At 38.2% G+C, this 17,799-nt stretch overlaps 1 protein-coding gene across 3 annotated transcripts in view; it reads left to right on the plus strand.

Annotated features, from left to right (window-relative positions):
* Nucleotides 1-8,905, plus strand: part of slco2b1 (solute carrier organic anion transporter family, member 2B1) — a 205,535-nt gene extending 196,630 nt beyond the window's left edge. For all 3 annotated transcript variants that reach the window (XM_042076135.1, XM_042076136.1, XM_042076138.1), the window contains one exon: nt 7,601-8,905. In XM_042076135.1, the coding sequence (XP_041932069.1) occupies nt 7,601-7,778 (178 nt within the window). In that variant the 3' untranslated portion in view covers nt 7,779-8,905. The remainder of the gene's footprint in view (nt 1-7,600) is intronic.
* Nucleotides 8,906-17,799: the final 8,894 nt, after the last annotated feature.

A 17,799-nucleotide genomic window follows, 5' to 3' on the forward strand; every position in this document is an offset into this window, starting at 1 on the left:
TTCATTTAGGCTAGGCCTTTTTATTCAGGGGCCGTATTCACAAAGAAATTTAAGGCTAAAAGTAACTCCTAACTGGCGAATTTAGGAGCAACTCCTAAAAATAATGGTCCTGTCACTCCTAACTTTAGGACTCCTAACTTTTTTTCACAAAAAAGTAATTCACGAAGTATTTTAGACCTAAAAGTAGCACCTAAGTCTGGGACAGCTTAAAAGAAGTCGAGAGGACTCCTAACTCACTAAGACCTATTCATAAACAGCTTTTTGTGGCATTTTACGTTGCGATGTTTTGAAATGCGTAGCCTATGCGGCAACAGGAGCTTCCAATCGCGAGGGAACAATTTTGCATTCATAAAAGGGATGCAATAACGCCACCAACAACAACCAAAACTACTCATTGTTAACATGTAAATTAAATGTAACGTTTCATTGTGAATCAAATTAAAATGTTCTCCTCTTTGCAAACGTAGCCTAGGCATATGGTGACAGATTGATTTAATAATGTTGCAAAGGTACTGCATCAATCCATAGGCCTATGTTTCATTAGGCTACTAGGCTATTTGTTTTGCCTTACTCTTTATTAATTTAGGCTAGGCCTTTTTATTCAGTTATTAATCATATTCCGTCCTTCGCACTACTTGTGTAGCGCACGCATTCTCCAACCTGTCACCTGTCACTCATCATCGGAAGGGAGGTGTTTGGAATCATCGCGTTACAATCGTCAGCCAATCAAGGTGGTCATTTCAGTCAAGCTCGTGCATGAGAAACTAGTTTAGGAGTTGTCTGAAAGGCTTTGTGAATAACTTTTAAGAGAAAACTCCAAGCTAAAATCTTTTAGTGCGATTTAGGAGTAGCCTACTCCTAGTGGTAAGATAAAAGCCTTTGTGAATAGCCTACGGCCCCAGTTATTCATCATCTTCCGTCCTTGTGTAGCGCACGCATTCTGAGACCTGTCGCCTGTCACTCATCATCGTAAGGGAGGTGTTTGGAATCATGCCCGCGTTACAATCATCAGCCAATCAGCCAATCAAGGTGGTCAGCTTGCCCATTTACACAAATTAATGGTCGAATATTACTGATGATCATTGTTATTTAAGAACATGCAGTGTGCGTAGGGCACCAAAAACATCTTGCTTGTAAAAAAGCATCATACCGCACATTGTGGCGGGTCTGTTATTTACTGTAGGCTGCGCAAACCACAGGCCTTTATTTTGGGCAAGCCTGCATTCGAGGCCTTCTGTTGAAGAATTTTATATAAAGCCTGCACTAACAGTAATCCTCCTGCCCCTGATACCACAGCTGTGGATAGTGTGGAATGTTCAAGTAATAACACAATCCAATGTGTGTCTCAATTGTCCCCCGCTGACCACCTCACACATTTCTCTAGATTTTGCAACGAACATGACACAATGCCATAAAATTTGCCAGTTTTAGGACAGAATAATGTTTGTAATGATACCAGTTAGGCCTACGTTTAACAGTAACAAGTGTAATGAGCTATTCATTGTCAAAGGTGCGTGGTGAAGTGAAATTCTTACTTTGGAAAACAAACATTTGCCGATATCATCAGAATATTGCAACAGATTCTGTGTGTTCTGGACTGCAGGTAACTTGTTAAGCCAGTGGTTCTCAAACTTTTATTTCCTTCCCCACTTTGATCAAGGGGCATGACTGATGATAGTGGAGATAACGTGTTATCCCGAGGCCTTTGCAAGTCATCATCTCCGACGGTAGTCTACCCTATATTAAAAGTTTTCGATGTCCCAAACGGAAAGCCATACTTTATTGTTTTGAACGATCTCTATGCTACTCACAAAAATGTAGGCATGGGGACATGATGAAGTAGGCTATCCAACTGTCGTGTGTTAAATTATTGTGATTACGAGCCAGTGGTTTTCAAACATTATGCGTGACTCGGACATCTAACTAAATGCAACAGGCTCATATCGTCCTCGCATTCGCAAAATGAGGACCAGTTTTTTGTCAAATTGTAAATAGCTATTTGTTTTAACGAATTTTTATGAACAGTATGAAGTGCTTTTTGTATAGGCTACTATCTTAATCTTGGAATATGGGGAGGGAAGTGGCGTGTCTGCAGTCAGCCAAATATGAATGTAATTCTGCGGCATAAAGCAGATGTATTTGTTTATTGTACAGAAAAATAAAAATGACATGTCAAGCAGTCAATTGACTAGCCTACATTGCAGTCAAGAAGTAGGGCAAATTAAGACACTTTTTGCGTTGTTGCGTTACCCCCAAAACTGACAATAATGTAGACAGCAAATTAAGATATTTTTTCGTTTTGTGGAGCGGCACCGGTAGGCTATCAAAAGCAGATTCCGATTTTCGCTACCACCGTGTAGTCAAGCCTTAAGCCATACCCAAGTAGCCTTAATTGAGGTAATGTTTAATTATGCATGATTTATTTTGTTATTGAATTCGTAGGCTGGGATTCCTCTCGGTAACAATTATGTTTAAAGGTAGCCTCCTGCTTTTTCAGAAGGGGCGGCAGTCAGACTACTGACAGAACGATGTACTGTGGCAGAGCGACGCACAGTGGCTGAAAGTGGTACTAAAGCTTCACGCAGCTTCACGCCTCGTAATGCGCGACTGAAGTGGCCATTTGAAAGTGATGCCCACTGTAGGTAAAGTAGAGTAGAGTATCATTTATTTATCCCGAGGGAAATTAAGGTGTCCAGTAGGTTGTTGCTAGGGTAATTGAGGTGGTTGCGAGAGTGTTGCTAGGGTAATTATAGTGGGTGCTACACTGTAAAAAATAACATTCCCTTTTAACTTAAAAAGGTGTGTTACCCCACTGCCTTACGTTTTTGAGTTAACTTGACAATAAAATTAATTTGAAATGAACTTCCCTTACTTAGTCAAGTCAACAAAAATGTACATAAATTTTGTTGTGTCAAAAAGATATGTAAGTTGACTTGATTAGTTTAAAAGTTGTTTCAAAATAGGATCATAAGTTAAAAATGAATTTGTTGACTTGCAATTACCGGAAGTTTGTTCCCAGAATGCCACAGCTCCCGTCTACATATTCTTAAAGAGATCACATATCAATCCTTACTAAAATGTAATCTTAAAATAAAATACATAACTAAGAGACAGTGACACAAAAGGTTATACGGCTGTTGTCATGTTGTTGTGTATTTATTTGTTGGTGCCACAAACCATCAAGACCATCCACAATAGCTTAATCCTCTGCATAGGGCATAAAGTACTGGTTGTGCTGGACTCAGGAACAGATGTAACCTACATAAACTTAGTTGTGCAGTGTGAATACAACTTACAACTATCACTCCAGTTGCTACAGCTTTTATATCCATAATATTCATAGTAAATATATAAGGTCCAAAACCCTTCACCTTATAAGGTGAAGATCAAGTACATCCCAGGAGGAAGTACACAGACACATAATTAGGTGCCCAACTTTGTGACAGCTCCAAGTGGGCAGGTCAATGGTAATTGATAAAGTCAATTCTGCATTGAACCCAGATAGGAGATATGTCTATTCTCTAAAATATCCTATATATTTCAATAATGGTCTTCTCCTTAATGGTAATCCTGACAATACTCTGAAAATCTCTTACACAGTCATTTTGCTCATCAGTTGTTCTACCTCTACAAATCCAAAAAAGCCACAATAAACAGTAATAAGAAAAACATAAACATCATAAACAAGAAAGTAGCATTTATCCTACCCATAATCCCTAACTGCTGTAATTAGGACCATATCTTACAATCAGCCCACAAATTATTGAGTTGACTTCAAAACCAAAGTTGAAACACTGTTAACTCATGAAACTTAGTTGAAATTGCTTTGCTTGTTTATATAAGTTGAAGTAAGGAAATACTTTACTATGACTCCTTTTTTACAGTGAGGAGACGCAAGCCAGACACACATGAACTAACATGTTTTATACAAAATAACTACTACAAATACTATTTTGTATCAACTGTGCCATGGGACAATAACACAGCTTTCTAAGTTATTTGAACAACAGTGGTGAATAGTCAACTTAACAAAAGAATAGAAGTTAAGATAACACCGAGGGCAAATCACCAACACCATAGTCAACTTGACAAAAGAATAGAAGTTAAGATGACACCAAGGGCAAATCATTTTTTACAATGTAGGCTGTTGCTAGGGTAATTATAGTGGTTTCTAGGTTGTTGCTAGGGTACTTCAGGTGGTTGCTAGGGTGTTGCTAGGGTAATTATGGTGGTTACTATGCTATAAATAGTGGTTGCTAGGGTTCCTAAGATGGTTGCTAGGATGTTGCTAGGGTAATTATAGTGGTTGCTATGCTATAGAATGTGTTAATAGTAATACAAGTAAAAATAGTTAAAAGTTATTGAAATTGGGAGAAATAGAGAGAAAGAGATAGTGAAAGAAAGTGAGCTATCCAGTTGAACGGAGAGAGACACAGAGAAGCGGTTCCATTGAAATTAATTGTAATAAAAAGAAAAACCCTAGGAAGAACAATACAGTGCATTTGTATGTGCTGTAATAAGTCAGAAGAAGCCAAAGGAATAACAATACAGTGCATGCACTGTAATAGTAAACCAATCTGAGGTTCTCTATGGATTGTGTAATTTCAAGTGTATGAAAAGCTCTCTGGGTGCAGATCAGTTAGACCCACATCTCTTAAAGAGTGCAGCCCCTGTCATTGCTGTACCTTTGACTCATATTTTTAATTTAACATTCTGCTCTGGTTCTATTCCAGAAGTCTGGAAATAAGCCCTAGTGACCCCTTTACATAAAGGAGGAGACCCAAGTGATTTGAATAACTATAGGCCAATCTCCAAGCTCCCATGTTTAGCTAAGATTTTAGAATCCTTTGTAAAGGAACAGCTTCACTCCTTTTTGTTATCATATTCTATATTAAGTCCCTATCAATCTGGGTTCAGAGCTGGCCACAGCACAATTACAGCAGCAACTGCTGTAGTAAATGATATAGCTACTGTTGTTGACAGTAAGAAACATTGTGCAGCTTTGTTTATTGACTTGTCAAAGGCTTTTGACACTGTAAATCACAGGTTACTTCTTGGAAAACTAACCTCTTTTGGTCTAGATGAAGTTTACTTTAAATGGTTTCAAAACTACCTCTCTAATAGAACACAGTGGGTTGATGTGACAGGATCAACCTTAGAGCCATTGAGACTAAAGAATGGTGTTCCACATGGCTCAATTTTGGGGCCACTGTTGTTTACATTGAATATCAATGACATCTGTGCTTCGTAAAGTGCATTTCTATGCAGATGACACAATCCTTTATGCTTATGCCCCATCTGTAGAGCAAGCTGTGTCATATCTTCAATGTGCATTTGATTGTGTGCAGAAATCTTTGAAAGATCTTAAACTGGTTCTAAAAGCAAAAGCCAAATGTATGATCTTTACTAGATCGAGAAAGTGTGACCTTGATGCCTATAACATGTGTTCCCTAAATGGGACACAAATTGGGCAAGTTTCTCAATACAAATATCTGGGCATTTGGCTAGATAACAAACTATCATTTAGAACACATGTGCTTGATGTCACAAAAAAGGTAAAAATTTAATTAGGTGCACTTTACAGGATTAGGTCTTGCTTCTCTTTAGAACGCAGAATGACCATTATTCAAGCAACTATAATGTCAGTCCTAGACTATGGTGACATTGTGTATATGCATGCAGCCCCTTCCACTCTGAAATCAGTTGATGCAGTTTACCACAGTTCACTACGTTTTATAACTGGAGATGGGTTTACAACTCATCACTGTAAATTATACCAAAATGTAGGATGGTCTTCCCTCTATGATAGGAGGGAAACTCCTTTCTGTTTATAAGGGAGTTTACTGGGAAAGTTACTTTTTTACCTAACTTCTCTTCTGAACATGAAATCAATCTGCCACAATACACGCTCACAGGGTTTTATATCTCTTCAAACTCCTCAAATGAAATCTGAATTTGGTAAATTAGCTTTTACATTTTTGCATCTAATAAATGGAACAAATTGCAAGAGTTATTGAAATTAGATAGATCTGTGTCACTAGACCAATTCAAGGGTATGATTGATGATATGGCTGTTGCACAATGTTCTTGCTTTGACTAATATTTAGACCTTTTATATCATTATTATTATTTATACATTCCCCTTCTTTTCTTTCCATTTATTATTATTATTATTATTATTATTATTATTATTATTATTATTATTATTATTATTGAATAAAAAACGGTTGATGATGATGATGATGATGATGAATAAGAAGACCACTTTGGATAACAGAACAGTGCATGTAATAAGTATATCAATGGTACTGTATAGTGTTATACCATAGTGAGAATAGGCAAGAGAGGGAGAGTTGAGAGAGAAAGAGAGAGGGAAGGGGAAAGAGGAGAGAGGAGGGTTTGTATGGTGTGACACATGAAAAGTCCATGACAGCACTATGCTATAGCAGCATAACTAAGGCATGGTGAAGGGTAGTCGACACCAGTGCATGGTCAGTGACCACCATTGCACGCATGACTGGGGTGCCAGTTACACAAGGACACAGCAGGGTGGTCCATTCCAAAAAACCCTGAAGTGGTTGAAGTTCCACACTACACCATACCTACAGTAACTATGGGAGGCACTAAAGAGGTATGTTTTAAGTCTAGACTTAAAAATAGGGAGGGTGTCTGCTGATCGAATTGAGGGAGGGAGATTATTCCAGAGTAGGAGTGTGCGGTAGCAGAAAGCTTGTAGTTTTTGAGATTCTTGGGATTTGGGAAAAGTCCAGTATTCTGTGATCGTAGCGGTCTAGGTTGGTTATATGGGACTAGGAGATCTTTAATATATTCAGGTGCCCGGCCATTTATGAAGTAATATTTTGAAGTCAAATGCGACTTTTAACAGGTAGCCAGTGTAGAGATGCTAGGATGGGGGAAATATGTTCATATTTTTTGGTCCTAGTGAGTGTGCGAGCAGCTGCATTTTGTATAAGCTGTAAGCTTAGACATTATTGCAGCCAGCGTATAGAGCATTGCAATAGTCTATCCTTGAGGTGACAAAAGCATGGATTAATTTCTCTGCGTCTAAGGATAAGGACTACCTTATCTTTGAAATGTTCCTTAAATGGTAAAATGAAGTTTTAGTGATCTGTTAAATGTGATTATTTAGTGATAGGTCCTGGTCATTATAACTCCTAGGTTTTTCACACTTGTGGATGAGGTCAGTGGAAGATCACTATACACGCAATGTTTAAGCGCTACGATTAGCCTCGGCTGGTTTACCAATGACAGGCAGTTGAATTTCTGAATAAAAAAATAGTTTTGGTGTAGTTGAAATTCATGTATCTTATACTTGTACCAGCCCAACACCACACCGAATGCAAAAAATGCAAAATATTCAGTTTGAAGTTGAACAAGTTTTACTCCATAAAATTCTTCTTAAATAAAGATTTGTATAAGGAAGCGCAAGGTAAGTCTCTTTATACTAATAACAATACCAACTAGATTTTTTGATCTTGATATAAGATTAACAACACTTGGTTAGATTTGATTAGATAAGCTATTTTCCCAGTGTGCCTTTTAACTATGTTTAATTTACACCTTTTGTATTCTGTTTCAGATTCTTAGGACTCCAAACATTCTTTGTAATTGGGGGTTTGGTCTGCTTCTTCCTCTCTTTTGTTGTCCACAAGAACACTGCATCAAAGCAGCGACACATCAACCAACAAAAAAGTTTGATTAAGAAGGAAGATACACATATTAATCAGCCATTATGTGAAGTTCAACATTCATCATAACTTCCAAGATGAAGAGTCAGCATTGATTTGCTTTTAAAATGATCTGAAGAGACACTGATTCTCAATAGTTTATGGGCCTTTTTTTTACCAAACTAAACTTATGGTCTGATGTGTGAGACACAATTGTTTGTCCTGGGACTTAATGTTTGATGTATTTAGGCTCAAGTATTACAAGTATTGGCCAACATGGACAGCATCTCTACAGAAATACACCTGTCTAATTACACAGGGAATGTAAAAAACTATACAGTATAACACAAGTATTCCTACAGTCAGTGACCTACCTTTAACATCTTTCAGGCCCAGGTTGAAAAAGCCAGATTTCCCCTTTAACATGTTTAATTAATTATGTGTGTGTTATCCAGCTAAGGTGAAGTCCCAGCTGAAACACTCTACAATCACTTTTATCTTGGCCATATGTAAAAGGAGGTGGTTGTTTCCACACATCACAGAGCTTTCAATTTATCTTCATCACCTACTCCTGCAACTCCTTGTAAACCACAAGTCTTGCATGTTCAATGTTGTAACTCAAACTCTTGTTTATGTACATATAAATTTCACAAAATATGAATGTAAAGCCACATTCATCCTCATATTCTCTATAGGGCACAAACCTGTGTGCAAGACAAGTATGCACCAACAAAGTATTCCTTGGTGACACCAGAATACACATGTATATGTATTGCTTATAACCATAAGTATACTTCTGCCATCATACGGTGGTCATATTACACACTGCTATGTGATGGGCCTAGATTTTTAAGAAGTGTGTGCCAGTGTGTGTGTGTGTGTCAGACAAAGTATACTTTGGTGACCAAATGCATATCTGTATCCCCATTGCTCAAGTTCACTATTCTGCTATTATGTGGGGGTCATATTGCACATTGCTATGCTGCTTTTACAATTTGTGTCAGTGGGTGAGTGTATGTGTTTGCGTGTATACCTGTGTATGTATGTGTCTGAGCATGTTCGTCTGTGTATACTGCCAGTGTGTTTTGTTGTCATGTGTGTATGCACGTGACTGCATGTGTTTCTGTCTGTGCAAACTTGTGTATACTGCCAGTTGTGTGTGTAAGTGTATGTGTATCTATATACTGGGTGTCTGTGTGGGTATTTGTGTGTTTCAATGTATGTCTGTGAGTATACTTGTGTGTCTGTGGGGGTGTATGTGTTTGCATCTGAATGCATGTTTGTGCATCTCTGTGTGTGTGTTGGTATGTATGTGTCTCTGTGTATACCTGTATACGTGTGTGTGTGTGTGTGTGTGTGTGTGTGTGTGTGTGTGTGTGTTCAGCATCCAGACATGCACATGAACATATTCACAAATGGTGCTCATCAGGGTCCAAGCAGATATTGAAATGTGTCAGCTGCAGTGCCCTCTATAGACATAATTGCACAACATTTGGTGTGTAGCAAAGACTGTGTAGCATGTCAAATTTTACCATTTTGTTGAGTGAAGCTAATCAAACTTTAGGAGATGAGATGTGGCTACACCACATTTCAAAAGTGTACCTTAACTCATTGAATGCCAAGCTGTTTTCGGGAGCTTTGTCCTAGAGTGCCAGCAATCTAGACCATTGTTGATGATTTTTGTACAGCCACAGCATATTCTGTGTTATAGCTATGAACACATACAATGGCTCGATTAAAAGGTGAGACTTTAAGCTCTCAGTGGGTGCGAACCGTGTATTTCTACACACCTCTGTTCCTGAGAAATCCCAAGCTAAACAGTGGCTAGTTTTCATCAAAATCGCTGTTTTTTTCTAGAAATGGAGATATAACGTCTTTCATGAAATATAAAGTGTTGCCTGTTACTTACTTGTGTAAACTTTCCGGGAAGTGATCAGCGAGACCTGGCGAGACTGCCACCTAGTGATAGACCCATGAAAATGGCCTGGTTTTGACCTGACGTGCATGCGTCACTGATTCGACCCAAAGCGGCAACCGAGTTATGATAAAATGTCCAGATTGTGCGTTTTCATGAGTTTTCGATTGTCATATATTTAATTTCCATTCATCACAGAGTTCCCAAAATCACATATAAGGTGTGTTAGAGTGTCTAGTTTCGTAATTAAAAAAAAAAAAAACTAAAAACGTCATATTACGTTTTTGGCACTCAATGAGTTAAATGGTTGTTGAGATATAGAAATTTGTGAATTGTGGCACCCCCATGGCCCAAACTTCACAAATGTGGGTGTGCCGCATTCAAAGAATGTAGTAGTGATCTGACTTATCAAATTTGTGAGAGGATATTGGTAATTGAAGCACCATATTTTTAGGTCTTTCAAAAGGTGGTTCTACACCACAAATGAGTCACAATCAGTGGAAAATCAGAAGGAATGCAAATCAGAAGGAATCTTGCAGGGTCACTATTTACAAGATTGAAACTAGATTCCTTTAAATTATTTCCCATCGTGCCCCAGATATCAACAGGAACTTAACTTGCTTAGATATCTCATATCAAAGTCATATTTTCGTGCTTCTGCAGCATTCATCCCCAACCTGCAGTGATATAACAACATCAAATTAGATCATGTTGTCTCCATGAGCAGGTGAAGGTGAAGTGTTTAGATCGTAGAAGTATTTTCGGGCAGGTTATTGTGCTATATAATTATTCTGTCTGGTGGAATACTAAGAATTTATTAGAAACAAAATGCCAAATAATCATATATGCTACTGCTGTTACCACTTTGGTGCTGGAGAGAGCTCACTATTGTTTTTTATATTGTCCACGTCACTATTTGCATGAGCCAAGACTTGCGATAGTATCAAGCATGTTTGATACGGGAGATCACGAGATGACGGGAACGTGACACGACTCAAGTAAAACTCCCATGATTTCATTCCAACTTTACTTGCCGGCTGTGAAACCAGCATTAGGTATTTTGTGAAAATCCTTTTTGGTTTTCCCAGCTTTCATAGAAATGAGGTGGATCCCACTGACATAAAGCTTTTGTTCCTTTTCAGCCTAGTGGGGATACATGCACACCAAGTTTCATGTCAGTATCCCAAGAATCGCCAAATATAGGGTAAAAAAACATCTATTTCACTGTGCTGCACTAGTGTTTGCAGCTCATAAGATATATTGTGTTGAATGACAACAGCCCACCATAATCCAAACAATCATGACAGCAACACTTAAGATTAAGATCCAGAAATGTTGAAGTGGCAGCTTAAAAAAACAGATTTATTGGCTTGTTGTAATTTTTTATCTGTTGAATTTATGTATCTGTAGTTTAGAAAGCTATATTATATCACTGTTGTATCAAGCTTACATTTGAATATGGAGAATATTTTCATATATAGAGAAATGTTTCACAACCTTTGAAATAATTATACTTTCCTGAAAGTTATATGAATCTTTGGAGTTTGATTTTTTTTTTTTACTTTCAGTTTCAAGGCTAATCTCAAATGCAGTTAGGGTGTAAATTAGAAGGTTCAGAAAGCAAGTTGAGATGAAATGCTTTATTAACATGTCATAATATACCGTCATTTACTGTCATAATATACCACCTTTCCTCTTCTGTATTCAACCTATAATACATCAAGGTTACATGTAACCTGTTTATAGATTTGCAAAATATGGTTACGTGTGTTGATTTAAAAATGACAAAGGCATAGTTCATAGTGGTCGTGTTACTGTACAAGTCATGACATTTCTGGAAAATTGTAGAAAGGAGGGCCAAGTCATGAAATATTGCGGAATATATTTATTTTCCATCAAGTATTTTTATTAGGTTATTTCATGTATTACACAAATTAATATTTTGGTACTTGATTTACAAGGAATTAAGATTCCTGGATTAATTCATTCATTGATTTATTTTTTCCCCATTAAAGAACAAAGTTTGCCAAAAGTTTGTTGCCTCTGCCTACCTCTTCCAGAACTCTTAAGTATGCATGATTACATGCGCCTACCTGTCAGTTTTTTTGTAATGCCCCTCTTTAATCTGGGGCTTCCTTGGCACTTCTGATGTACTCTAATATTTCCTGACATTTTTACTTCATATGGCAATTATTATTATTTATGTTAATGTTTAATGTGATAATAAATATGTTTAATGCAATAAGCTAAATAACATTTATATTCAGTCTTTGGAATATACTGTATTGAGTATTGGAGAATTTGCTCACAGCATGAAACCTATTTAGTATGAAGTTACTTGAAGCAAAAGCACCTTGTGGCTTAGGTAAATAATTAACTCATTGAATGCCAAGCTGTTTTCGGGAGCTTTGTCCTAGAGTGCCAGCAATCTAGACCATTGTTGATGATTTTTGTACTGCCACAGCATATTCTGTGTTATAGCTATGAACACATACAATGGCTCGATTAAAAGGTGAGACTTTAAGCTCTCGGTGGGTGCAAACCGTGTATTTCTACATGCCTCTGTTCCTGAGAAATACCAAGCTAAACAGTGGCTAGTTTTCATCAAAATCGCTGTTTTTTTCTAGAAATGGAGATATAACGTCTTTCATGAAATATGAAGTGTTGCCTGTTACTTACTTGTGTAAACTTTCCGGGAAGTGATCAGTGAGACCTGGCGAGACTGCCACCTAGTGATAGACCCACGAAAATGGCCTGGTTTTGACCTGACGTGCATGCGTCACTGATTCGACCCAAAGTGGCAACCGAGTTATGATAAAATGTCCAGATGCGTTGTGCGTTTTCATGAGTTTTCGATCGTCATATATTTCATTTCCATTTATCACTGAGTTCCCAAAATCACATAAGGTGTGTTAGAGTGTCTAGTTTCGTAATTTAAAAAAAAAAGCTAAAAACTTAATATTACGTTTTTGGCACTCAACGCATGGGAAGGAAAAACGTAATATTACGTTTTTGGCACTCAATGAGTTAAGGTATGAATTGTAATCATTTAACTGGCACAAATACCTTACCCTTTTAGATACTCCTTTTTTCTATTTACTGGCACCCAACAATTCATATTTAGCTGAATTTAACAAGAGGTAGACTCTGGGACATGGCAGTAGTGACCCTTGCAAAAGGTCGACGGTGCATCCCATGGGCAATGAGGTGGTAGTTGTGTGGCTAGTGAAAGCCTCAGGGAGATCTTGGTATTCAGGTGAGATATTGGGGTCTCCCAGTTCTAGACTTTCAATGGATTGCACTGGCCCTGACAGGCTTGGGACCTGGCAATCCCCCTGCTGCTAGACAAGGAGATTCAAATTAAAATTCGAACTGCTTGCTTTTCATTAATAGCACTTTTGTTTAGGCTTCCGAAGTGTGTTTATGAAGTGTGATGTAGCTGCCTCTTTCTTTTTAAAGTATATTTTTGGGGCTTTTTGCCTTTATTCCTAAAGGACAGTGAAGAGTGAGACAGAAAGTGGGAGAGAGAGATGGGGTGGGACCGGGATATGACCGCAGGTTGGATTCGAACCTGGGTCCCCGTGGGCACTTGGACCCGTATATGGTATGAGCGCTGTAGCCTGTTGTGCCACAGCGCCCCCTAGCTGCCTCTTTCTAAATAAAACATTGGGTAACACTTTACAATAAGGGTACACAATTAAGTATTAGTTAAGCATTAACAAACACTTTTGATCCTTCGCTAAGTCTTGCCCCCCCCCCCCCCCTCCCTCAGTTACTGTTGTAAGTCCGACAACCTCGGACCGGAGTTAACTAGAACTTCAATGATAGGTAGATTCTAGCTGTAAGTCTGTCTGTAAAAGTTACATCCCAAGAGGCTCTTTTGGAGAGTTAATTTAGATTTCATTTAGAATCCGTTGAAAGACTCCAAGTAAAGTCATGTCCTGATACTCATTTGTTAATGCTTACTTAGCATAACTTCACTAGTAATATGCATGTTTTCAATTGAAGTATTTAAAGGGTACATGAGCTATGATGTTAAGATGTACATAACCCCCCTCTAAGGTGCTTCAACTGCCAACAATATGGGCATGTGGCAGCAGCGTATAAGGGAAAAATAAGGTGCAGTAAATGTGGTGGTGAACACAAATATGATCAATGTGAAGGGGCAAGGAAAAAATTTTGCAATTGTGGTGGGGAGCATAGTGCTGCGTATGGTGGGTGCCAGGTGTACAAGCGAATGCAAGAAGTGCAGAAGGTTAAAGTGTGTCAAGGAATCACGTATGCAGAAGCAGCCAAGAAAGTACCAAAAGCGTCACCAACTACAGTGAACAAGAGTAAAGACAATGACGGATGTGTAGAGTGTGACAGGATTCAGGAAGAAACTTTGATAGTGAGCAAAATGGGCTTTGTGCTTTTCATGGCAGAAATCATTAACTGCTCAGCCCAGACGACTAGTAGGATTGAAAGGATTAAGATTATAGTAAAAACTGCTGAGAAGTATCTGGATGTGAAAGGGTTAGTCGGAAAATATTAGAGAAACCCTTGAGGAGACTCAACAATCACAGTCATGGGTTGCATCCTCTTAATGGTGTTAACAATACTCCAGTGGAATGCCAGGAGCAGGCACCTGCGGTCCATATGGGCAGGTGGGGCAACAAACTACCTGAAGCATCCTCACACAAAAAATAGTAAATCATTGCTCCAAGTCTATTTTTATCTCTAGTTTCTGTAGGCTTTCCAACTATTTTTGGTCTATTGACATCAACTTTTGGATGATGGTGGCGATTCTCGTTGAGTTTAATGTGTCATGCAATGTTGGGGCAGGGCACCTCGACGATCGCATTCCTCCATATATTTATCACATAACCCTGGCGGCTTCAATAAGGATTGCAATCTGCGATAAATGACGCCTGTATGGTCGTAAAGTAGTCTGCCCCATGGTCATATTCTAGAACTGCTCAAATTATTCCGCCAGTAGGCCCAGGGCCAGAGTGGGGCCACTTTTCAGCCCGGGAGTTTCAGGCCCAAGACCGGCCCACTTTTTTAGTGGTGGTGGAAATTGGATAAATAAGGCAACATTTCAGCTCTTACTATCTTGTAGTTTTTATTATAGGCTAATATTCCACTATTCCACAAGGATAGGTTGATAAGTTAACAAAAACAGGAAGGAAGAAATAAAGCATTTGAAATGTATCCCACAATTCCACTAAGAGGCATATTGAACTACTGTATTGTTTACATGTTTTTTTCTGCATGGAAGCATGGCACATTTGGCAGCATTTCTCTCCAATACTTTTCGTATTTTTTACCTGGCCTTTTCAGTCCCTCATGGCATCTTTCTACCATCCATCCTCCCTGACGCTTATACGGTAGGGCCCATAGACATAATATACATAGACGCCGCATTGATACAAGTTTAATGAGTTAAATATAGTTCACAGGATCACAGGGAAAATGGGACACAGAGTGGCGAATGCAGGTGATGAAGGTGGAGCTCATAAATCAAACATTCAGTCACAGTGTAGCAGATGCCCTGCAGTACTGCAATGAAGAGCTGCACCTTCCTCAGTTCCAGGGGTGTGAGGAGACCGTTCAGTTCATTCACAGTCTTCTTGAACAAGGCAGTTAACTAGCATGCTAATAATGTTAACTATGCTAACCATGTTACTTAGCTAACTTAGCTAATCATTTTTAGCAGTTATGCTAACTGTGCTAACTAGCATGCTAACAATGCTAATATGTTAACTATGCTAACAATGTTACTTTGTTTTACAGTGAAATATTTTAGTGAGGACTTTTATTTTGAAACAGTTTTTGGCAGAGGAATCAGTTGAACAGGATGTGTAGTCTTAATAGGGCCAGTTTGTATGCTTAAAGCCTGAGACTGGCAGTTGATCCAGGTGGCCTGAACACCTGACATAGGATGCTAATTGCGGCTCTATTGTGATGTCATCAGCCTATGTTAAGTCTATGGGGAAATTTTGATAGTTTTTAATTAATAGTTTAAAAGGTATAAAAGTTACAAAGCTGAAAAATACAAAGCTCACATCACATGTCCTAAGTAAGACCTACGTAACATAGTTTGAATGAAGTTTCTACGTTGAACGGTTGAAGCTGCATTAACTGCAGAATAATAGAATAGAATAATAATAAGAAGACTTAACTGCAGAATAATAGAATAGAATAATAATAATAAGACTTTTGGAAACAGTACAGTGCATTTTCATGAAAACGCAATTCCAGGGAATTACTAGTGCATGAAAATGCAAAACATATGGTGTGAAATATATTGTTAAAACAGATGATGTGCTAATTGGCAACCAACATGATGAGGTGTAATATAGTTGGAATGACTGAACTAGGTAGATGAGGTTTAATATAGTTGGAATGGCTGAACAGTTAAATAGGTGGATAGTTTAAAAGGTTAAATTATGTGCTAGGTAGATGAGGTTTAATATAGTTGGAATGACTGGACAGTTAAATAGGTGGATAGTTTAAATGGTTAAATTATGTTGTGGACAGAGGAAACAGAACAAGATGCACTGTAATAAATCGGATAACAATAGAGTGCATTTTCATGCAATCTAATAAGAAGAAATCGGATAACAATAGAGTGCATTTTCATGCACTCTAATAATATTAAGAATAATTCGGATAACAGTAGAGTGTATTTTCATGCACTCTAATAAGAAGACTTGGAAGAACAGTATAGTGCATTTTCATGCACTATAATAAGAAGACTTGGAAGAACAATATAGTGCATTTTCATGCACTATAATAATAATAAGAAGAAGAAGCCTAGGAAGAACAGTACAGTGCATTTTCATGCGTAATTATAGATATAGTCACCTACAAATGAAACAGAGGGCGCTTGTTTTATTAAGCAGGTCTTGCATAGAAGCCATTATAAGGCCGTATCTGTGTATTATTTGACATTTTAGGCTATGGCATACCTGTCAACATTTAGCTTTCCAAAAACGGGAGATTTTTTTTCGGGGGGTGGGGGGGAGGTGATAATACCGGATCTGTGTTTGCATATTTAATACGTTTCATACACGTGTTTCAACACTGCATTTCGGTCGTTGCTTTTACCTTACCATTACCTTACGCATGACAGTTAATGTATCCACCAGCTGCCTGTCTGCAGCCTACTTCCAAAACTCCAAAGGTGCTTGCTGTCAGATTTGGTTCCGAGGGCACAAGTTCAGTGTATCAACAACACTCAATAACAGTTTATGTCATGTGTTAATCAATTAAATTCCCAACAATTTCACAACAGCTAGTTCTGGAGTAGGCCATTCAACTAGCCCGCTTGCTTACGACGAGATTCAGGCTGCGCAGTCGGCACCCGCTTCCTTATTTGGGTTTTGGGTTGCCAGGTTTTAGCCTATGACAAAACAGTTGAAATTGAAACTAAGTGATCGTATGTGTAGGGTGTATTTCATACACAATCTGGCAACCTGAATGGATCAATGATTTTAAAATGAAGTTTGATGGGTATGCAAATTACGGGAGTTTTCCGGGAGAAATAACAAAACGGGAGGGTGCTGGGAGATGACCTTGAAATACGGGAGAAACCCGGGAAAAACGGGAGTGTTGACAGGTATGGGCTATGGTATGTTTATTTTTTCTTCAAACAGGATGTTAGTGTGCCGTGGGACATTTTAAATTATTTGATAGGTAGATGAGGTTTAATATAGTTGGAATGACTGAACTGGGTAGATGAGGTTTAATATTGTTGGAATGACTGAACAGTTAAATAGGCGGATAGTTTAAAAGGTTCAATTATTTGCGAGGTAGGCCTAAATGAGGTTTAATATAGTTGGAATGACTGAACAGTTAAATAGGTGGATAGTTTAAAAGGTTAAATGATTTGCTAGGTAAATGAGGTTAAATTATGTTGTGGACAGAGGAAACAGAACAAGATGTGTAGTCTTGAGAATGAGACTGTAGCCTATAATATATCTATGCTTTAAAGCCTGAGAAACTGACGTGAGTTGATGCAGGTGGCCGGAACACCTGGCCTAGGATTCTAATTGCTTAAGTGCTCTATTATGATGTCATCAGCCCATGTTAAGTGGGGAAATTGAATAGTTTTTAATTAATAGTTTAAAAAGTATAAAAGTTACAGAGATGAAAAATACAAAGCCCACATGTCCTAAGTAAGACCTACACAACGCAGTTTGAATGAAGTTT

This window comes from Alosa sapidissima, chromosome 21, assembly GCF_018492685.1.
Source record: "Alosa sapidissima isolate fAloSap1 chromosome 21, fAloSap1.pri, whole genome shotgun sequence".
Taxonomy (NCBI): domain Eukaryota; kingdom Metazoa; phylum Chordata; class Actinopteri; order Clupeiformes; family Clupeidae; genus Alosa; species Alosa sapidissima.